At 30.3% G+C, this 23105-nt stretch overlaps 5 protein-coding genes across 11 annotated transcripts in view; 2 read left to right on the forward strand and 3 right to left on the reverse strand.

Moving 5' to 3' along the window:
- Nucleotides 1-223: 223 nt before the first annotated feature.
- On the reverse strand, nt 224-2168 carry Mrpl1 (mitochondrial ribosomal protein L1). Its single transcript, XM_072010840.1, has 8 exons — nt 2017-2168; nt 1625-1823; nt 1339-1543; nt 1058-1240; nt 869-983; nt 670-788; nt 498-595; nt 224-404 (listed from the first exon to the last, which is right to left on the reverse strand). The coding sequence occupies exons 1-8, from the start codon at nt 2024-2026 to the stop codon at nt 275-277; spliced, it is 1059 nt and encodes a 352-aa protein (XP_071866941.1). The 5' UTR covers nt 2027-2168; the 3' UTR covers nt 224-274.
- A 253-nt stretch (nt 2169-2421) lies between these two features.
- On the forward strand, nt 2422-4658 carry Sar1 (Secretion-associated Ras-related 1). 3 transcript variants are annotated; one of them, XM_072010850.1, is made up of 6 exons: nt 2422-2560; nt 2972-3068; nt 3319-3438; nt 3700-3765; nt 3855-4090; nt 4153-4658. In XM_072010850.1, the coding sequence occupies exons 2-6, from the start codon at nt 3026-3028 to the stop codon at nt 4267-4269; spliced, it is 582 nt and encodes a 193-aa protein (XP_071866951.1). In that variant the 5' UTR covers nt 2422-2560; nt 2972-3025; the 3' UTR covers nt 4270-4658. The 3 variants fall into 3 exon arrangements, with proteins under 3 accessions (XP_071866951.1, XP_071866950.1, XP_071866949.1); XM_072010849.1 differs by having other exon boundaries at nt 2531-2774; XM_072010848.1 differs by having other exon boundaries at nt 2532-2696.
- A 435-nt stretch (nt 4659-5093) lies between these two features.
- On the reverse strand, nt 5094-7600 carry Hibch (3-hydroxyisobutyryl-CoA hydrolase). 3 transcript variants are annotated; one of them, XM_072010833.1, is made up of 8 exons: nt 7339-7600; nt 7075-7270; nt 6739-6893; nt 6415-6656; nt 6076-6317; nt 5785-6004; nt 5510-5697; nt 5094-5374 (listed from the first exon to the last, which is right to left on the reverse strand). In XM_072010833.1, the coding sequence occupies exons 1-8, from the start codon at nt 7339-7341 to the stop codon at nt 5244-5246; spliced, it is 1377 nt and encodes a 458-aa protein (XP_071866934.1). In that variant the 5' UTR covers nt 7342-7600; the 3' UTR covers nt 5094-5243. The 3 variants fall into 3 exon arrangements, with proteins under 3 accessions (XP_071866934.1, XP_071866935.1, XP_071866936.1); XM_072010834.1 differs by having other exon boundaries at nt 7183-7270; nt 7339-7597; XM_072010835.1 differs by having other exon boundaries at nt 6739-6785; nt 7183-7270; nt 7339-7593.
- Nucleotides 7601-8045: 445 nt separating this feature from the next.
- Nucleotides 8046-10809, forward strand: LOC139991056 (peptide deformylase, mitochondrial). Its single transcript, XM_072010846.1, has 3 exons — nt 8046-8392; nt 8816-9193; nt 10593-10809. The coding sequence occupies exons 1-3, from the start codon at nt 8162-8164 to the stop codon at nt 10689-10691; spliced, it is 708 nt and encodes a 235-aa protein (XP_071866947.1). The 5' UTR covers nt 8046-8161; the 3' UTR covers nt 10692-10809.
- A 2542-nt stretch (nt 10810-13351) lies between these two features.
- LOC139991053 (tachykinin-like peptides receptor 99D) overlaps nt 13352-23105 on the reverse strand; it is a 65766-nt gene continuing 56012 nt past the window's right edge. For 2 of the 3 annotated variants that reach the window (XM_072010839.1, XM_072010836.1), the window contains 2 exons: nt 18446-18642; nt 15271-16663 (listed from right to left, as the gene is read on the reverse strand). In XM_072010839.1, the coding sequence (XP_071866940.1) occupies nt 16330-16663; nt 18446-18642 (531 nt within the window). In that variant the 3' untranslated portion in view covers nt 15271-16329. Of the gene's footprint in view, nt 14241-15270; nt 16664-18445; nt 18643-23105 lie in introns of those variants that run through there. The other variant, XM_072010838.1, reaches the window with a different exon arrangement.

Below are 23105 nucleotides of genomic sequence, written 5' to 3' on the forward strand. Positions count from 1 at the left end.
AAATACGTGTATGTATAATGTTCTGAACAAATCTTTTTATTTTAACACGATAAAGTAAAATAATGTGGAATATATTCATATACCTACATACGTACACTATGTATGGAAAATTTTATCACATTACATTTCGTAGAAAATAATTGTACCAACCAAATAATGACATACACACAAGCGCACATACACACAAATAATATATTTGTGGAATAGGTAAACAACAATAATATAACGCTTAATTTATAGTTAGGAATAACTTTATTTGCGGTACATCAAACAATTAATTCATAGCAATAATTGCTGTTTCATCTTGTTCTTGCTCTTTTGTTTCCTCTTTATTACTTGTTGCAAGATAATCTTCATAGTTAATTTTAAAAGATTCTTTAGACAATTCACTCCTAATTTGAACTCTGCAACGTTTTTAAATGTTTGCATTATTGTGGTACTTTACTATCTCATGAAAGTTTCGTGTATTATTTACCAATTTAAATACATATATGTACCTCTCGATAAATAATCCATCGCGTTTTGGTCTCATCGATTCAATGTCATTAATTAGTGAAGAAAAGTTTTCTTCCAATTCCTGCGTGTTCATGTTAAGCTAATAATTAAATAAACAGGTTAAAGACATGTTCTTTATCAGGTTTTGTACAATGTTATATGTTATGAATTTACCAAACCAAAAATCACGTTAATTTGACCATATTCTTTGAAAGATTTATGAGGCTCTGCAGTGTATGCGATTCCATCTTTGTACTTTTTAACTAATTGGCTCATATTATTACCCAAAGTACCTGAAATATTTAAGTTATTGATATTTAAAAATGTAATAATTGTAAATAAGCCCTTATGTTTAATGACTATGTTTATTTACCTGCTCTCAAATTTGGAAATCTCTTTTTTAGCAAGCCCCTAACTAATAATAAGTCGGTTAAAATATCAGCATGAGCTACGATACAATCATATTCTTTGAAAGCAAATGTTCCATTCTGTAATAATGACATTTACATTTATACATATTTTATAATGTTATTTATCATTACTGTGTAATGCTTTAACTTACTTGAATCTTTTTTATCAGTTCAACACCACCGACTAAGTCAGCTCCAGCATTTTTAGCATTCTCCTGTTCCTGGAGATTCTTGGTAAAGGCTAATACCGTTCTCTGATTTTCCCCATAAGTAAATATATGTGGTGTATTAATGATTCTCGTAAATCTATCCAGAAACTTATTCTTCTTCTCACGCTAGTATATTTTATAAAACACTTCTATTAGAAAAGTACTTTTCATCTACTTTAACATATGATAAAAATTCCATAAAAATATTAATCATCATTTTTTACCCTCATATTTAATTCTATAAATGCATTAACAACTGCATTAGGCTTATTAAGCACAGTTGGATGATGTGTTTCACGGTGATTTTCTATAGCTTCTTTTAATGAATACACCGGCTGCTGATGATATTTTACTTGGTACACATCATCGACTGCTTTCCATTTCCAACTTTCATTGATGATAGTAAGTGGACAAACTTCCACCTTCGTACTGTTATTAAATTATCAAGCTACTCTATACATTGTAACAATATATACTATGACAATAAACTCGACACTACAAATTACTCACTCCTTCTTACGCTGTTTATGTGGGATAAATCCTACTTGTTCAACTACTGCCTTAACTTTCTTCTTTTTCAGCTTTAACTTCTTCCTTTCTCTTGTTCCTTTCCTAGCTGCATAATCGCGACTTTGCATAAACATGTATGAACCTATATTGTATCCAGCATTATAGTTATATGTACTACGGAAACTGTTTATCAACCAACCTGTAGATATCAATTAAAATTATTTAAAAATAAAACCAATAACTGTATATCCGTACCCGAAAAGTTCATTCCAGGTTATAAACAAAATTCTATGTCTCATATATAATTTTCTGATACGTTTCGTAAAATGTATTATATATGTTTATTAAGGCAACCATGTTTTGAAAATAAATACAAATTAAAAATAACTTACTTGCTAACATTGTCGTGATTGTACATAAAAGAAGCTTAAATAGGTTAAGACAATTACCAAATAAAATACATGCTAGGGATATTATGTTTCTAAACACCCAATATAAATAAAATCTTGATAAAATAATAAAAACTAAACAATATTGTTGACAACTTGTTAAGTTATTATATACATTGCATATCTTTTATAACTATAATGTAAGTACTTGTTGTACATAAAAATTCTATTTCTTTCTTTCTGTAACGTCAAAATGTTTTCATAATCCTTCGTTGCAATCACGGAATATAGTAAATTGATTTAAAAACTAAACATATATAACTTTTGTCATCATATATATGCAAAATGGTAACTTGAAAAATGGAATAAAATTCGAAGTAATTAATCTAGTGCATTTATGAAACAGCACTATTTTGACAATATGGCAGACGGAAGTAGACGTCATCAGTGCCAACTGCCAGCCAACTAGGCTCGTTAAAGTTGTGCTTTGTATAGCAAGAAAAACACTTTTTCTCCGTCTTTTGCAGCTTCATATATTTCATATAGGGTACGTTAGTCCAGTGACGAAGAAACGAGTTTTACATAATTATACCATGCGAACGCTTTTCTGACCCATCTGCAATTTTGCGATTTGGTGGTGGTGAACGAAACATTATAAAACTGTTATTCGTAGGCGAGATCTGGTAAGTCTATCGCATTTCAACTGTAATCGTTCACCGATTATATTCCAAATATCATTCTTCATTTCGATGTAATAAACGGTAATGATTTAATGTTTGTTTGACCATAGATAATCAGTTGTAGGTACTATTACTTATACTTATATACTTTAGTAGCTTTTCTTATAATTTAGACATATCTTGAGTTGTATCAAGACTGTAATGAATTTAATAGGTGGCTTCTATTATAACCGCAATTACTTACACATGATAATCTTGTCAACTCATCATTGTTGCAGAGTCATTCGATAGTTAGTATATAGTAGAGCTGACATTCATTCATATCTACAAATATGTTCATTTGGGACTGGTTTGCAGGTGTTTTGAATTATCTTGGTGAGTATATTTTCCATAATTTTGTATATGTATTTTTAATATATATCTTGATCTATGTATATAATACATTTGTATTATATTTATATTTATAAAGTCATGCTAAATATGCACGTGAATTGACTTTATTATATTATTTTTTTTTCCTAATAAAAAACATACAAATTTTGTTAGATCGTTAAATATCTTTAACATTGATTTTGATTTGATTTTTGTTTGTGTATCGTGTATAATTTTTGTTTTGAATTTTTAGGTCTTTGGAAGAAGAGTGGTAAACTCTTGTTTCTTGGTTTAGATAATGCAGGCAAAACTACATTACTTCACATGCTAAAAGATGATCGATTAGCTCAACATGTGCCTACATTGCATCCAAGTAATCAATATTCAAGATAATTTATATATACATGTATATCTAAAAATTTATGTACGACAATTGTTTTTGTGTAATTTTACTTAATATAATTTATAGCTTAATACAAAAATTTCTTACAAAAAGTTGATTCCAGATATTTACCTTTAATTTTGATTTATGCCAATTCAGTCTCAATATTTTTTAATTATACTTAACAATTCAGTGATTAAATTTATTTGTAGTACATTATATAATAATATCGCATATGTTTTTATGCTTCAGCATCAGAAGAACTTTCTATTGGAAACATGAGGTTCACAACATTCGATCTTGGAGGACATCCTCAAGGTATAATTAATTGACTTGTTTCAGTGCTGGCTATAGTTAAATTTTATAATATTATTTTTGTTAAAATACGAGACATTCTTCCTTTATAGCTCGAAGAGTCTGGAAAGACTATTTTCCTGCAGTGGATGCCATAGTGTTCCTTGTTGATGCAAGTGACACATCACGGTTACCAGAATCAAAAGCTGAATTTGATGCACTTTTAACAGATGAACAACTTAGTGCATGTCCAGTTTTAGTGCTAGGTAATAAAATCGATAAACCAGGTGCAGCATCAGAGGATGAACTTAGAAATTACTTCAACCTATATGGTCAAACAACAGGAAAGGTAGATAGTTACAACTCGTTTAACATGTATAATCATATCCATAATGTACATATAAATTCTAGGGAAAAATTTCTCGCAGTGAAATAGCTGGTCGTCCACTGGAATTATTTATGTGTTCAGTACTGAAAAGACAAGGGTATGGCGAAGGCTTTCGCTGGCTTGCTCAGTACATTGACTGAATGCATAAAATGATTTAAATACTCAGATTTGTGGCAGTTTATTACATTTTCCTTTCCTCTGATTCATATTGGATGTTATTACAGAAGTGTGTTATCCTTTATGTGAATTGTGCAGTAGGAAAGGAATATCAATATATAAACTGCAATAAAACAGATTCAGAACAGTGCAAATAAGTTTTAAAAAACATCCAAAAAATACAATATGACAAACGTGATAGAATTTCTTTTATTTTAATACATGGAGCCTACAATCTATATAAATTTTTTTAATTCCATACAAATTCTGTGAATTTTTGTCATTTTGCAAATTATATTATGGAAGTACTTGACATAATAAAATGATATAAACATTTTGATAAATAAAGTAATAAACTATTTAAGAATTTTAAGTGTCTCTTAAAATTATTTTTTATAACGTAAATGTTTTAATTATATTGAAAATATCTGAAGCAAATTTCTCAAAATTAAAAAATGTGATGTTGTAAATGTATTTGGTTTGGTTTTTCTTTTTTACTTCAAAAGATATGAATAAAGCAGGAAGTAATACATCTTGCTTGCTTAATATACTGTCATTTTTCCTTTTTAAAAATCACTTTTTTTTCTTTTCTAAATAAAATACAAGTACGACTTATAAAAAGGGTGGAAGCACATACGTTTCATTATAGAACTATCAATATTGTAGTAGTTACATTTTGGTAGCAATTTTTTTGAGATATTAATAAAATCTTGTAAAAAATCACAAATTGTCCTTAATTATATAAATGTTTGTGTAAACTTGATTAACAAAAAATTCGAAAAGGATTTGGAAATAAAATTTGTATGTATTAACATAATAATTATAAGCACTTGTATATTTTGTTCATTATTTTTCATACATAATGTATACTTTGCGTGTGTGTGTGTGCGTGCGCGTGCGAGTTATATTTTATATAATCTTCATTTATTGTGCCATTTCCTTAATATTCTGATCAGTTTCAAAGCTGCAATTCTTTTTCTTCTAAAAGTTTCGTAAATTGTTGATTTACATAAGCATCTGTTACTTCTCTTAAACTGTTAGGATTCCACATTGGTTTCTGATCTTTATCGATTAAAAGAGCTCTTACACCTATAGTAACAGTGAGGATGATGATGATGGTGATAATAATAATAATATATAAATAAGCTTTATATATTTGCATGAAGTACAATTGTTTTGAAGGAAAGAGTATACACTTATAAATAAACATGCACTTATACGCACCTTCACAAAAATCGCTTGTTCTGCTCAAAGCAGTACACGCTAATCTATATTCCATTTTTAAACAGTCTGATAGGTTTAATGTGCTCCCTTTTTGAATAGCACGCATAGTGACTTTTAGAGAAGTAGGAGATGCTTTTAATAACATTTGCAATGTGTTTTTGGCCCATTCTGAATTATCCTCTTTTAATCTTCATTAAAATAAATAAGCATTAAGTAAGTATTAAAGTAATAAATTATAATCCTACATAGCTTAATCATTGTTAGAATCACTTTACCTTTGTATTATTTCTTCTACAGATGATGCAGAAAAATATGTATCAATTTTATTCATATATGGTGCTAAACGAAATTCTTGATTGAATTTTACACATTGATACTTGTTTAAGACTTCCTTAACATCAGATTGTTCAGTTGTTAATAGATCTTGTTTTAAATATGGTAACTTTTCGGAAGGAATGAAATGCGTTGCAATGCCAGCAAGTACTACATCAATGCCTTTCAACATGATACATAGCTATGAGAAAGCTCTTAGTATGCCAATTACTAGATTTAATAATTTCTCATACCTTTTAATCGATCTCCAGTTAATCCAAGATAAAGACCCAATTTACCTTTCAACCTAGGTAAAAAAAAAGTCCCACCAACATCAGGAAATAATCCAATTGCTGTTTCTGGCATTGCAAATAATGTCTTCTCTGTTGCAATCCGATATTTACCATGAACAGATAATCCAACACCACCACCCATAGTTATTCCATCTATTGTAGCTACATATGGTATTTTATATGTACCAATGAGGTAATTTAAACTATATTTAACGAATGAAAAATTTAATTATTTAAAAATAATTTTATTAATTTGTAAAATATATGAGAGTGTATTGTTTAAATTATTTTATAACATACGTATACTCCTTTCTGAAAAATGTTTCACCTAAGATTTTATTCTCAGTTTCTCTTAATGTATTAACGATAGATTTCACATCACCACCTGCACAAAATGCTTTCTCTCCCGCACCTTCTATTATTACTAATCTTTTAGATGATTCCCATTTTTTAAGTACTGGATATATTTTTTCAACCATTGACAAATTTAAGGCATTTAGTGCTTTTGGACGATTTAATATAATAACACCTTTGTTTCCCACCTTATTTCAATGAAAGATATTTATAATAAATATTTAATTTTTACACTTGCATGGTTTATTTTATAATTATAAATATACATACATCTTCAAACAAGACATCATCTTCTATGTTTCCTTGTACTTCCTTGGCTGCAATTGTAGTTTTATTAGGCATTGGAATTTCAGTAGGTGGTTTAGAATCTGGTTGAGGTTGAGGTTGAGGTATCGATTGAGGAAGTGTAGGTTCAACGATAGGGCCTAAGTTGTAATAATATATGTAATTCATAAATTAATTTATTATCAATATTTGATTCATATATCTATTCTATTTTCAACTGTGGAAATATTGTCAACTAAATAAACTTATATTATGTAGAATTTAATAACGACTTGATCTTTCATTATAATTATACTTAAAATAGATTTCTTTTTAAAAAACCTGGTATTTCTACCACAGGAGTTGGATATGGTGTCGATGGCATTGTTTCAGGTGGTAATATAATAGGCTTTGGATTGTGATTGTCCAATTTTAAACCCATGTCCTTACCTGTGCCAGAACCTTGTGCTGACAAATACCTAAGTTTATTAATTGAATTACCAGCTATGCAATTTAGTTTTAATGTACCACTTTTTATCTAACAAAAAAAGGTATATATATGTTAGTTGTAGCTTTACTGTAAAATTATATATAAATAATGATTACCATTTTGGCTGTTTATTATCTATTTTGTATAAATTAATAATAAAATACAAAATATTAGTACAAATAATGTAAAATATTACAGTACAAACGAATCCAGTAAGTAGATTAAGAAATGTTTAATCACACAGGTTATGATGGAATATCTTTAAATTAGTATGTTGATATTCTTGTTTTTTTTTTCATGCATACGCGTAACATAATGATAGTTGTCATTTTGAAATCACTCGAGATATTATGTAATAAGCGTAAAATATGTTGACAGCATATAAAACACAATTAATACATTGTAGTTAAATTGAAAGTTATATTACGTTAAAGATACATCATATCGTTACATTGTAATAATAAAATACATATACATGTATCATTTATATTAATTAAATATCATTATATATACATAAAGCAATTTTTAGCAGATATTATATATTATGTGAAAGAATAATATCTTTTAGGATTTATAAAAAATACTTTTTTTTAAATATTCTGTAATTTTAAATAGAATAAAGAATCGATCACTATAATCATATGCAAATAATATTGTGCAATAGGTGGTCATATTAAATAGTTTATTAAATTCTCTATTATATCAATTTCGTAACTATTTTATGATTATTTTTGTAATTCTTAAAAATATTTACAATATTTGTGTCTAAGGCGAATTAGTATCATATTTTCGCGCCGAAACAGAATATATACGATATATATATATATATATGCGATTTTGCCTAAAGACAGTACCAACATATCTATAGTCTTTGTGGACGCATAACCTACTGACTGTCCTAAAAGATTTTAAAGATACTGTAAATCAGTAATCATTACAATGTTCAAATATTCCAATTTGATCAGTAGATGTGTGAAGAATGTGCAGAAGTCTAATTTACGTTCTTTTAGTTTTCGAAGCATTAAAAAACTTATTTCGATATATTTTCGAGAAACAGCCGAAACTGCAAAACCTCCTTATGATCACATTTGTCAAGTTGGTAATCCTGTTTTGCGACAGAAAGCGTCACCTGTCGACATAAAAAAGATACATACAGTAGAATTTCAAAAGGTACGTTTTGTTTCTTATATTTTAAAATAATTGTTATATTCTAATTCTATTCTAATAATAATACAATAATCTAATTTCTTCCTGTTATACATGAATAAAATATTTAAAATTAATTTTAACTTGTTTATTTATGTTTTTTAATAAAAGGAAAATATCAGAAAAATATAAAGCTAAGCTTATTAGTATACTAAACTATAATATTAGTATAATAAAGTGATATCAAAGAGGAAATTACCTCTCTCTAATATGTACCTTTGTGTACTCTATAAGATACTTTTTCTTGTGAAAAGATATCTACGTGTAGAGAAGTTATCAAAAAAAAAAAAAAAAAAAAAAAATTATAATGATATAACAAAGTTGTTCTTTCTATGTTGCAATCTATATTACGATGAAGACGTATATTTATTTTTTTATTTACTATAGGTACTCGATCATTTATATAAAATGTTGAAAAAATCTGACACAGTAGGATTAGCGGCCCCACAAATCGGTTTATCCTGGCAAATATTTGCTATCGAAATAACAGAAAGCTATGTGAAAGATATTCATCCAACCATACGATCACAATGTCAAATTGATCCTATTCCGTTGACATATTTTATTAATCCAGAAATGAAGATAATAAATTCCGAAGAACTGATATTTTATGAAACATGCGGAAGCCTCAAACATTTTCAAGCAGAAGTACCAAGACCGAAAGAAATTCAGATCAAAGCACTTGACCGATTTGGAAAACCATTTTGTTGGGAAGCAGATGGTTGGTTAGCTAGGATCGCTCATCACGAAATGGATCATTTAAAAGTAAGTTGCCTCTTTTTTCATCAGTTTACTTTCTGTCACTTATTATTTCAATTGTTATCTATACTTATCCGAAGAAAACGTGTTTTAAAATTTGTACATTTTCTCAAATTATCTTTTTCCGTAAAGATCTATCCAAAAAATAAATATTCTTTTCTATAATATATAACTTCTCACTTTTAATATTTAATTTAATTGTACAGTGGTAAAACTATGAAGAAATAATTTTTGTTAAATTACTTAAACATCTGCATTAAGTTTTTAAATAATTTTTCCTATTCATTATAGTCTTTATTTATATATATTGTATATTTTTTCAACCATCTTACAATAAATATGTTAGCTTTAATATATTTTTAATGATGCAAAATACGTATAATGGTCTTTAGTTATATAATTATAGAACTGTTTCATTCTGGATAACTTAATTACTAGTATTTTTTAATCTAATATGATGAAATAGTTTTTGACATGATCTTTATTTTTCATTACACAACAATATTTTCTCTTTATTTTTTTTTTTTTTTTTGTTCAGAATAGGATATTTGTTTTGCTGTTCCCCTGTAATGTAATGTATTGAAAAATGTAGATATACTTAAGGACAATGTTAAGAACAATCACTAAATTTATTATGTATTTTATTTGTTAGAATATGGAATGCCCTCATTTGAATTATAAATGGTCTCTTTTTTTCTTTTTGAAAAATCATTCTAAAGAGCAGTCTTTTATATATGAACAGCATGAGAATTCTTGTTTTGTCTATGTTGATGTTCTCATGGTTGTAAATAAATTTAGAATAACCGTTTGAGTCCCCGGGGTCTTTGAAAAAAACAGGGTCGAAAAGTCCCGAACAGCGGGATAGCGCTTGTCTTAATCGATTGGGAAGAGAAGCAAGCGGAGCAATAGCGTTCGTCATATTTGTTATTTTATGAAATACATCTATATTATTGTATATGCATACTAATAGTTTATAAACATTTCAAGTTTTGTTTAATAAAAATTATTGAGAAGATAACAATGAATACAAAATACCGTCAGTCGTCCGTAGCGCTCAAATGTGCTGGGACTTTTCGACACAAAATCAAAACAGCGCGATCGCACTGCTTGGGACTCAAATGGATAAACTAGTAAAAATTGTCGAATGAGATTTATAATAACTAATAAGTCTCTCAAATAAGATCGGACATGATTTTGACTGATAGGGCAAAGACAACCATGTGAAGGGAAATGGTGAGGTTAACTCCATTAGGTATTAATCTAGCAAACTGTAGTCTTACTCGTCCAGGAATAACTCCATGAAATATAATTTTTTATTACTGAGTTAAGGAAATGTAATAATATACTGATTAATAAATGCTTGTGTAGATATCACAAATTGTCATGCAATTATTTGTTTTTTCAGGGCTTAATATATACTGATAGAATGTTTCCGCTTACATTCGACTATATAGATTGGGACAAAGAAAATTGCACTAATGTAAAAAAAGATATTGTAAGTTAAGTATTCTGTAGAATAGTTTTTATAATGCGTACACGAATTTATATTATTTGATATAATCTGTTAACAAGTTAAATTGAAATGTAGTATGAAATTGTATAAAATACTGTGGTTTGGAAAATGTATAAAATGTATAAAATGTTGAAATTATTTAAATCATTTATATTAGTTTGCCTTCATTAAGTGGATATATCAATAATCAGTGCGAGAACAGTTTGTAAGATGTTTAGTAATCATTACATATATAATTATTTAATCATTTATATCATGAGATATCGCTAAATTAATGTTTTTGTACTATGTAATGTCTTTTGTTATTACTTACTTTTTATTTTCTTTTTTTTTTCTCTTTATATTTAAGATTTGCTAGGACAGTCGAAAGTCTAGGTTTATGATACATATGGATAGTATTCTCTGTCTTTTAAGAAAATCAAAGGGGCATTAATCGGTCAATCGGCCGTTAATCAATCACGAATTGCTGTATATTCAGCAATCACGTGCACTTCCAACATTCTAGATGTTTAGAGATGTATCATAAACCAAAGATCGTGTCTAGGACGTCTACAAGACGAACGTAGAAGTCCCATTAATTATTAGCGCGAACGTCTGATTTCTTCATTGATTTTTTGTATGATTTCTTTTTTTTTTTTTTTTTTTTGTCACGGACATCAATCCTATATATTTTAGGATGGGTGAAGGTTATCCCATACGGATTGCCTAGGAAGATTATTTATACCATCATCCCTTTTGTTGGCATTATACAGCCCTAATATAATAACGACAGATTAGAGTTTAGAAATTAGTCTTAATACATCGCTGCTAGTGAGATTCGACACAAAGGGTATATTATTCGTGTAATATACGTGTACGCAGAGATGCGTCGAAAGTTACGTGATTAAGATTATTAGTTTATTTGTACCTTCTTATGGACTATAATTTATTTTTGTTATAAATATTTTATAACAAATGATGCATCTATTTGTTAATATGATATACTAAATATTATACTTACGAAATACATATTTCTCTTGTCATTCTCGTTTGATATTGACTTTCTATTCTTTAGAGACGAATTTACCGGTTGCTTCATTTGTTTTACTTTATAAAAGTAAAAGTCTGTACTATATATTTATTATGTATGTTATTTATTAATTTAAATTGCCCCCTTTAAATCATCTTGCATATTTTCTTTGACATTTGATGTTCTTGTGATCTTTACATTTATGTGTCAAATATTTCAATAACTTAGTATTAATTAGATTTTATAGGCGTCTCGCCCTATAATCTAATATCTAGCTCGATATTATATCTCTATATTATATAAAACGCAACGTTTGACTCTTTGTTACCTTATAACTTGAGAACCGTTGAACCACCGTTTTAGCCTAACCTCACCTACTTCTTTTCATCTGGAATTCAGTGACTGGAATTTTTATTACTTTTTCCATTGTTTATACGTCATTATAAAGATATTAAAACAAAATTTTATTAAAATTCATGAGAAGGTAACAAATCTATACGAGGGCGACTTAGGTGACATACATATATACATGTATACATATAAATATACATGTTTTATCAGTTTTATGTACAATTTAGAAACTAAGCCTTTCCTTTAAATATACGTATGTATAGGAAAAAAGTTGTTCGAGATGATGACATTCACAAAATATTTCAAGGGTATCGAAATCGGTGAGGAGATAGCTATTCGACAGGTTGACCAAAGTAGATACAAGTTACAATAAATATTTATGTTGATATCATATATTTTCCTCTTTCTCTTAGTTTCCATAGTGTTTGCTTATGTTGAAAATACAATCAAATATAGCGAGCCCTTCCCTATAGACAGAAGCAGTAGTCTCTTACGCTAATATTCACATATTTTTATACATATCGAACAATATATTCACTTCTTACTTTACCGACAAGCTTTCCGTTATATTCGATATAATCACTTATACATTTACACTTGATTAGTTTATTAAAAAGCGTTTGTTTTCCCCAGTGTGTCCTTTCACCGAATTGCATCACAGCTGAAAATCTAAATAATATCAATTAAATAATAAATTTAATCAGTATTTGTATTTGCAGTTCGCGGTTTTAAATATGCAGAGAAGTATGTTGGTTTTTTCCTTTGTTGAATAGAATTTTTTCTCGGTAAGAATAACGTTGCTAGCGAAATTTTGTCAATGCTCTTTAACACATATTAGTGAGCTAAGATTATTTTTACAAACGGCGATAACATAAGCGATTAATTCCTATGACGCCTTTCGCGTACTATTAACGGTTTATATTATATCGATTTAATGAAAAATAAACATGCTAAACGATAAATAACTAAGACAGTTTTTAAGTCATGAGATTACAGAAAGAACGAAGTAAATATATTTTCAATAAAAATATGTAAATTTTAGTAATGGTTATTTTATTTGTAAGTACATTTGTGCGTTTTTATAACGAAAATGTTTGTTTGTCACAATGTTCTTTGTGAATTTATGGTAGTCCTACTCATTTTTTGTATCGATTACAATATTTTTGTTGCTTTTCAGAGCAATGATATGATATTATGAGGTAAATTATTAAGATACAAGTCTGTACATGTAAGTAGTAAAGTTCCATAAAGAATATAGATTTCATTTTTTAGGAAATTAAAATTTGAAATAGGATATCTTTGTGCAATGGGTATTAATATAGATATCTTTTTATCATCTATTTGATTTATCAGCAATGATATCGATACACCATGTAGGAGCACGAAGATTATTTAATTAAGCAAGCACTTTATATATTTTGCAAACAAGTATCGTACACGAAGCTGCTATATACGTATTATAATCTATATACTCTTGTTAGAAATTTCTCGTAACTATTCGATCTTTTTCCGTTAGAAAAAAGGAACGTTTCATTAACATATGCAAATAGTACTAAGTAGATCATTGGTCCGCTATTTTTTATACACATATTAAACAACGAAGAATTTAAAGTATATAGAATCTAACGGAAATAATATAAAACTAACCATCTAATTTTTTCGTGTGGTGTAGCAATCGAAAGAAATCATAAATGACAACTTTACATTCGACAGTAATTTAAGTCTGAGCTTATGTATTCGTATAAAATAATATCTATTGACAGGAAGAAACTCTGTTCTTTGCATCAAATCTCAACTTAGTTGTACTCCACACCAAGACGGAAATATGATCTAATATTTAGCTGATAGTTAACATTTCTATCAAATAGAGTCAATAATGTTTGAGCTATCGTTCTGGTGAATAATAATGGCCCTGCGTAATAAAGGGGAACCGATACGTCGTGTTGCTTCTTGCAACTTCTCTTATTTTACTTGCGTCAGATGAATCTTGAAGAGATTGACTGCTTAGGATATGTACTCTTATATCCAGGTATGTACTCGTTGCTCAGGACTTTCCTCCTCCTGTCAAGATACATGGCCTGCAGTTTGCGAAGTTTTCCACTTTCTTCCCCGATGTTGCGCCAAGAACCGATCGTTTCCTCCTCTCGAAGATTGTAGGTACAAAGGTATTCTTGACGTGCCTATTAAAATTAGAAACAGGCCTTGTTTGCATCCATTTATCGATTCTTATTTTTGAATCGATTTCTACTGCATCGTAATCTCATTTCATTTCATTTCATTTCATTTCATTTCATTTTATTTAATTATTTCATTTCGTTTAATTTAATTTAGTTTCATTTCACTTCATTTCATTTCGTCCCATTTCACTTCATTTCATTTCGTCCCATTTCATTTCAATCCATTTCATTTCATCTTATTTAATGACTCAGTATTAACCCATTAAGAGGCAACATGGCGTTAATAATATAGAATTTTGTTATTGCATTCGATTTACACACTACTCGATTGTAATTTTTAATTTTTTTGGTTAGAAGAGGACATTCCAAGGATTTGCCTAATATCGTTTGTTACTAGTTTCCTCTTTCACCTAGATTCCACGTGTAATTTTATCAAGTCTTAAGAAATTGAAGTATTTTTAGCGCTATGATGGATTATTATTATTATTATTTTTTTTTTTTGATCTAACGGTAATACTCTTTTTTATACCTTAACAAAACGGTATTGTAAAAGTTATTTTATCTATGCTCTTAAATAACATTGCATTTGCACAACTTTTCCGGATTATTTCACTGCTTGGTCCTTAATGGATTAATGTACAAGCACGTGTGTAAAAATTAATTTTTAAGTTACATACGGGAGATTGGAGTTAGAGTTAGCAGAGGGTGTTATTTGTAAATTGCTCCGCCTTCTTTTGGTAACGCGATACTTTATTTTTATCTGTAGTTTTGTCTTTTTTGTTATTTCGAAGTCAAGTAACAATGATAAATCTTAAGGTGAAAGTTCTAAACGACGAATATGGATCATAAAATTGTTGATAAGAAGAACATAATATTGTGTCGGTACACAATTTTCTGTTGCGGCATTATATTATGACGTATAATATCAATTATATCTCAGTGTGTTTAAATAAAACCTGATATATATTATTATTACATCACTTTAATACACCTGCAATATATTTTTCACTTTTTTATGAGTTAAACAAAAGTACATAGTATGCACCTGTATAAAAAACTTCAAGCTCCCGTATTCCATTTGTGTAAATCTTTTTTTATGAATCGTTCGATGACGAAATATCAGGGCCTAAAATGTATAAATGTATACATATATCTGAGATTACATATGACGATGAATAGTTTTTACATCAACCGCATAGTATGAAAAAGCTATAAACGCATTGTTAATATTCATTATAGTTGGGCGATTGTTGGTAATTCAACTGTGTGTCGCGATTGTGAGGACGAGCATTGTTGATAAAGTAGTTGTTGATAAAAGAAAAATAGAAAATTGTTTGACATACTATATGCGTATTAGAAATATATGTATATTATTTTATTAACCCTCAAACGGCAGACCGCGGACAATAATGAATCGGTTATGTTCTAACCATGTATAAAATTTCAATTTCTATGGTAATTTGAAAATCGTCGCGTACAGACAGGAAGAGAAAAAATTATAATTACAAATTTTATTCGAAAAATATATTTATTTATCTTTATATAGTTACTGTTGCACCTTTATTACAAGTTTCTAAAAACTATGAAACTATAAAAATAGGATCAAATTTCCAAACATCATAAAACTTTAGGAGTTATAGGTTGCGTAATGAAAACTACAGACATACATGTGTAAAAATAAGAAAACCATGAGAAAATGATGAAAACTATGCAATAAAACACTTTACTGTACGATACAAATTATATACAATACGGACACTATGAAGCTAATAGAAATCGTGTCTTTCCTCTTCGCACTATCACGATATAACTAGAAATTATTAAAAAATGCATTCTTTGGTTTGATTCGATGTTTGAATTTGAAACGGTTGTCTCATAGCCGCGAGGGTTAATTGATAATAATTTTTCTTCTAAAAAATTTATACGTAAACGTGAATCTAATCGTATGTGTTTAACATTAATATTTTAGACCCTGAAGTGTAATGATTATTTTCATCAATGTTTTCAATTAGAAAATTGTTTCGCGCGGTAAATAATTGAAAAGAATCGAACCGGATATTGAAGGATGGAGGTTTCAAAGTCGATTTCATTACTACGTCTCGCGATTCACGTCGGCATTGATTTCGCCAAGGAGGACGCTGGTAACGGTGAAGTCGTGCAAATCTATGTAAGAATTTCGTGCATCCGTGTGGGCGTCGTCGTGTTCGAAGCGTGACTCGCTCGTGGATGTTGTGGACGATGTGGTGCAAGGACGTTCCGAGGGTGTGCAGGAAGACGTACCGTTCCGTGATATCCTGGTGTTGGTTTGCGGACTTCCGGTGCAACTGTATCGAGACGTTAACGCTTCGGATCGTGATAACGAGGGCTCCGCGGGAACCTGTACCATCGGACACCAGGAGAAAAAGTGAGCAAATCCTCGCCGAAATCTGCAAGACAGAACGATTGTTATTGGTCAAATCGTTAAATAAATACCAGCAGACGCCAACTCTAACTAACTCCGCAATTTCCCTTCGAATTTATTCTTTTCTAATTAAAAGGTTTATGGGAAATTGGATTTGACAGACCTGGACGGAGAAATGATTTCATTTCAAATCGTATTTCAAACAGAATATCACCCGATATACATTTTGGACGGAAACACAGCTAATATTTTATTGGAAAGTGAAAGATCACGGGTTACGTTTCACTCTTTTTTCTTTTTCCAATCTACTTATATACATTCTACGTATACGTACAATACGTTCGATACGCACGAGTGTTAACGACGAGAGCTATTGGCCTATTGTGAGGAGATTGTTTGTTACGGACAGCAGTATTTTAGTTGTTTGATACGAAACGATAATAGTGATACTAGTACTGGTACTAGTACTGGTATTGGTACTGATATTGGTACTAGTACTGATACTAGCGGTAAAATTTCACCGGAACAATTCCTGTGCATGACGTGTAAAGGGATTCTGGTAAATGGCTATTTTCAAATCAATCATCTGGCACCCGTTTCATTCAGTTTGTGGGCCGAACAATGTTGTCTGGATTTGTCTTCGTCGATTCATGCGGTTCTCTGATATGTACATATGTACCTATGTTGTATTTACGAGAGAACGTACCGCAATTGAAATCCCTATCTACATATCATCGTCCAGGTTAGACAAAGACTTTCTTTTTTAAAACCTCGTACCTGTCGATGATTCTTCGATTTGAAAATACATTCGTGCGTTAAATTACGACATCTACCGATAATTTCTCGTGTTATGATAAATCTATCATTAATATTATCATTAATACTATCGTAGTAATAACGATACATCCATTCTCCCGTACGAAGAGAAAATTGACGAAACAAGCGAAGCAAGTAAAAAGTTGAAATATGAATGAAAGTAAGGGTACAATAAGAGCAGCCTTATTCACTATTTTAACGTTTAGTCAGATTATGATGGATTTGTGCAGTGGCGACGTCGTAATCGATACCGTTCTATTAAAGTACGATTATTACTACTAGTTGGGAACTTTTACCAATTAAATTCAAATCCTGATGTTGAATATACAACATTACACTGTTAAATGTGGTTTCAGATTACAGAAACCGTAACTGCGATCGAAACGTGCGAAATGCGATCTATTACGTGTCAATTTCGAAACGATTAATTAAATAAAGAAGTCCGACTAATTCAAACTCGACTACGCTATATCGATACATAATCGAATGTTATACCGCACGATGTATTTTCTTTGTTGTTCTGTTCACAAAAGTATCAAGTAAGGTAGGTGTCGAAAACGACGTCGCATAAATCTCTATTAGCTGTAAGCTATAACTGACGCGATTTTATCATATTAGCAAATAATAAAAATAAGTTTGCTCGGAATAGTTGGTTAGCGATTAGTAATTCTATTTTATAAATTTCTCTAAATTTCTCTGTTACCCTTTTTATTATATTTAGCATTTTCACAACCATGAAACAAATAGATACGTAACGAAAAAAGTTTTTTTTACTGATATGCCATTAGAAGTTTATCAAAGGGTTAAATAAACCTTTCGATAGTATAATTAGGCAAATACTTATACTTGACAAATTTTCAAATGTTTAATCATGAAACTAAAATGGAAACTGGAAACTGGATCGATTAATACATTTCTTTTTAATTTCCTAAGGGCATTTCGTAAAGGTTAATGGAAGGTACTTACGTCCTGTTTTAAAGTAATATTTTACCTGGAGTTCATCCAACAGTAGATTATGGGATTATACATGCTGTTAGACATGGCGAGCCAGTAAATACCTAAAAAAACTTCTTGGATGTATGGCTCGTTTGTAATCTCCGGGAAGTATGACGTTATGATGAAGTACACGTGAAACGGTAGCCAGCATACTGCAAATATTACTACGACAACAATCATCATTTTCACAACCTGAAAAACAAATGTACTGGTATTTAGTAGCCATCGTTGTTGTTATTAGTTGTTACTTTCTATTGGTATACATATACGATTCTTTGTTTAGTCAAAGAAAGCTTAGGAGCTTTATCATAGTAGGCTACGGAGATCGATGAATGGTAGAAAAAAAAGTTCGATATCTATAATACTATTTTGATGTTTTGTTTAATTATTTCGCGTGCACACTGGATACTTTCGTTACCTGATAATTTGTAGAGTCGAATGAAAAGGACAGAACGTTCAGAAGATATTCGGGGGCCTATTACGAATTTCTCATATACAGGAAAATACAAGAAAATACAAGAAAATACAAGAAAATATAGGAACACAACTATTCAATTACACGTTTCATATATTTCGTATCGTGCAAATTCAAAGCTGTTTGCGCGATATTAAAACTGGGACAAAGGATAATATCGAAGTATGTAAGTTTACAAACTATAAAAAGCTTGTAATTCTACCAATATCTTCATATACTTCTCTCCTGTTTCCTTCGCTTTGTTTTATATTATGCCGGAGAATACTCTTCTTTACGCTTAATGAAACTTGTATTACGTCAGGAACCATAGGTGCGCAGCATGAAACGTTGTTAATCAACGTTGCTGATCGCTCGACGTACGATATCTTGTATTAAGAAGACACAGCACGTAAATTATATTTTTAACGTAATACATCTTTGCCTGGCTATTTGATGTCCTGCATTTCTTACTCGTTTCACTTTCAGTGAAATAAACTAAACTCGTACATATACGTATAAACATACATATACATATACATATACATATGATTAAAAAGAATTCATACTTTTCATTTTTCATTTTGTATTTACCAACCACAAGAGTCGTTAAACTTTGTAGTATATGTACAGTTCATTTTGAGGATTGTATTATGAGATCTAAATGTCTGGAATAGAATTTACCATTGTTCGTTTAAACGTTAAAATTTTCACTATCTTGAGTTCTACTTGTCGAAATTGCAAAATAATCTTTCAATCGTTGCTAAATTGTTTGCGAAATATTTATTGCATTCTCAGGGCATTTCAGATTAAAGGGGAACTACTAAATATTCAAACGATTTTGCTCCTTGTTTTATTAAGTCTATCGTCATAGTTTGTCTAGAAACATCTCTTTTATGATTAACTGTTTTTTCACTTATACATGTCCAAGATATATTTTAGGTTGCCGTAAGATTCAATCATTAAAATAATAAACTACGAAGTTACTTTTAGCCATTGTTGATTCTTCGGTACAAAGCTTACTCTATCGAAAAAAATTATATATTTTAGAGTTTAAAGCATCGAATATGCAGATTAACCTCTTAAGCTGTTTTCAAGAATGGAATTTTTTGAAATTAAATTTCTTATTTTACTTGCAAAACAATAAGCGAAATAAACGTTTTATATTTCACGATAAAACGTGTATATTACTAAAATGAAGATGCAAGATTGGAACAAAATAGAACTATAAAGGAATGTAATAGAATATCCCTTTTTTCGAAACCATATCACCCTATCATGCAAGTCAATTCCCTTAAATTCTCGCTTTTACGGTTCACTCGCCACTATGCGGAAATACACTTTGTTACATATTCTGTGCATACATATATGTACATCAATGTTCATATATCTACGTAGGTACATCTATTCTCTACTATTCTAAAATTGTTTGTTAGTGAAGTTATATATATAATAAAGTTGTACTTATCGTTATTACGAACAAGCTTAATTCGGATCCATTTTCATAGAATGGTATAGAGTATACTTGCTCCTGAAATACTAAAAGATCTACGTTTTCTGCGACTATGCTTGTTTTTACTCTGGGCTCTTCGATCCCGTATAATCTGCAATTTTTGTCTTTCCATAAGCGAAAGAAAGATTCGTTCCAGGTCTTTTCCGCCGTAACGTTAAACACGGATAAATAACTTTTCGTTTAAGCTGCTTAACCTATACCGTCAACGTACGACGAGCAAGAAGTTGGAAACAAACGCAAACCAAATATTTCTAAAGTCTAAAGTAGGCTTGATACCGTACAAATCTATCTTCGAGTTGATCGCACCAAATTTCCGTGTCATTGTCCGGGCCCAGTTTACGAGATCAATCGTTTTTGAAACTGTATCACTGTGCCGTTATGTTTACATGATAATACAATTGGGAATAAACGTATCGCTTTTCAGACACTCGTATTTCGACGATCACGAAAACTTGGTCGCATCGTCGCGTTGCGTCGTCGAGAAAATCTCGATGGCCATCTATCACATTTATTCGTGTAACTAGACTTGAGGGGCACATTCGCATTTGACGAGATCGTTGCTGTCCCTTGGCTCCCCTTCGCTCGATTTCATCTTGACGCCTTCAATTTCTTAGCCTTTCCTCTTGAGAATTTTTGTCACAAATTGTCAAATCGTGTGTTACCTGCATCGCTAGGTCAGTGCTCGCACTGTATCTACATACATCTGTTTGTATTGGTTTCGAGAAATTTCCCATAAAAATAAAAAATACAAAAGTAGAGGACAAACAAGTATTATACATGTATAATGGCAGTTGTAAACATTGCAACGTTCAGTTCATCTTTGTTCATGAAACGTACTTGATCTACGGTCTATTTATTAGATAGACCGTAGACCGAGAAATTCTTGTATTCGTCTGTCGACTGATTTCAATCTGAACTTTCTTTAACGATATTCTTTGATCCTTTTATGGGGCAGGTCATCATGGCCGTTAGAACGTTGTGTTTCTACGTACGTGGCAAGATGGACCATCAGTGATTCCGCATATAGAGAAAAACGAGAGCTCTTTGCCGCTTAATCGAAATCCAATAGGATCACTTGGGCATAGGAGATGATCGTACAAGGAGATTTCCTCATACCCATGCACGTAATCTCTTTCTGTATTTTTTTCCGCTCGTCGCGTTTGTTATTAATTAAATGATCGCTTGACTGACGCGTTTGCTTCTTTCTCTTCTTTGCACCACTCAAACGAGTTAGCTTCCTGTCTGGGAAAATTTGTTTTATCGTCTTGTTAATTACGACGAATAAATCTATTTACATTCGATAGAAAAGAAGACTGATAACTTGCATGAAATATCAAATGCAAACGAACGTGTAGCGTTTAATAAAGATCGAATAAAATATCTTCAAGAATAATAGATTTCATTCGAAATTCACACGTATTAAACAAATAATGAATTCGTACAAAGTTCGTGCTCGATTATATAATTAATGAGAAATTAAGCAATGTATTAAGCAGTTTAGCCTAATGGTTCGATACATAGTATGTGCACATAACAATATGGAAATTATAATGTCGGTAAAATACGTCCTACACGTAGTTTGATTGTATAAAATTCAAAGGAAACCATTGGAGTTTATAGATCCTTGGTTATATCTTGATGTGTCTAAATTTGCGATCTATCAATTTGTAACGATATCGATTGTCGAGGGAAAACGATGGTCAGAGAAATTTCCTTAAGAATTAATTCCTTCAAAAATTAACTTTCGTCTTCAAGAATACATGACAAGTAAGGAAGTTCTGGAATAAGTAAGGAAGGCGAGCAGGTGCTACTTCCTGGAAAAATTTTCGCCTGAGAACACCTTATTCGGATTTTATCAAAAAAGGAACTCCTCTTAGTAAGGAATGTACGTACTATCGTAAGAAAGTGCAGTTCCACTATATTTGCAGCCCAATTGTAAAATCGATGGAACAACATAACACGGGTGTAATAAAAGTTTCAAGTTCGGTTTCGTTATTTCTCGAAGCCTGTACACTGTATGTATACCTATTCGGTCGTAAAACTTTAACGTCACGAACTAACACTAACGTTCACTGTCTACGATGCATTATCATTATCAGGGTGTATGGATAATCTTAGTCGAGTCTCCAACTCTTAGGAAACACAAAATGTCTCAAAGAATTGTTCGTCGTTAATAGAAGAATTTCTTAGGTTTCTTCTAATATATTTGAGATCGCTTAAATTTGTCCTTTAATTATATATTTCAGCGTAAATTTATGTATCGACTGAAATTTTAATCTAAATTTTTCGGCGTTAGCTTTTCCTGTTCAGTAATCATCATCGATGTATCATAATCTCTTCGAGTAATTCTTTCGAGTTAATTACACGGCATTTTCTACTTTAATGATTTTAATCAGCGAAAGAAACACGAGCTACACGTAATATATCAGATAATTTCTAAAATCCTTCCGTTCATCCATTCGCGTTTGTTTTACATAACGAATAATATTAATAGTTTTCAAAGTAAAGCTATCATACGTAGTTCCAATCTCATACACATATATGTATATATGTATAACGAGCAATTTGATTTACGTTCTGTTTTAAAAGATTCGCTTACTTAAATTTTATTAAATATCGCATTAACTTCCAATTGTTAGAACATTTATCTCTATTTATTACACACGTGTAACAGTACTATAAGTATTGGCT

The sequence above is a fragment of the Bombus fervidus genome, chromosome 9 (genome assembly GCF_041682495.2).
Source record: "Bombus fervidus isolate BK054 chromosome 9, iyBomFerv1, whole genome shotgun sequence".
Taxonomy (NCBI): domain Eukaryota; kingdom Metazoa; phylum Arthropoda; class Insecta; order Hymenoptera; family Apidae; genus Bombus; species Bombus fervidus.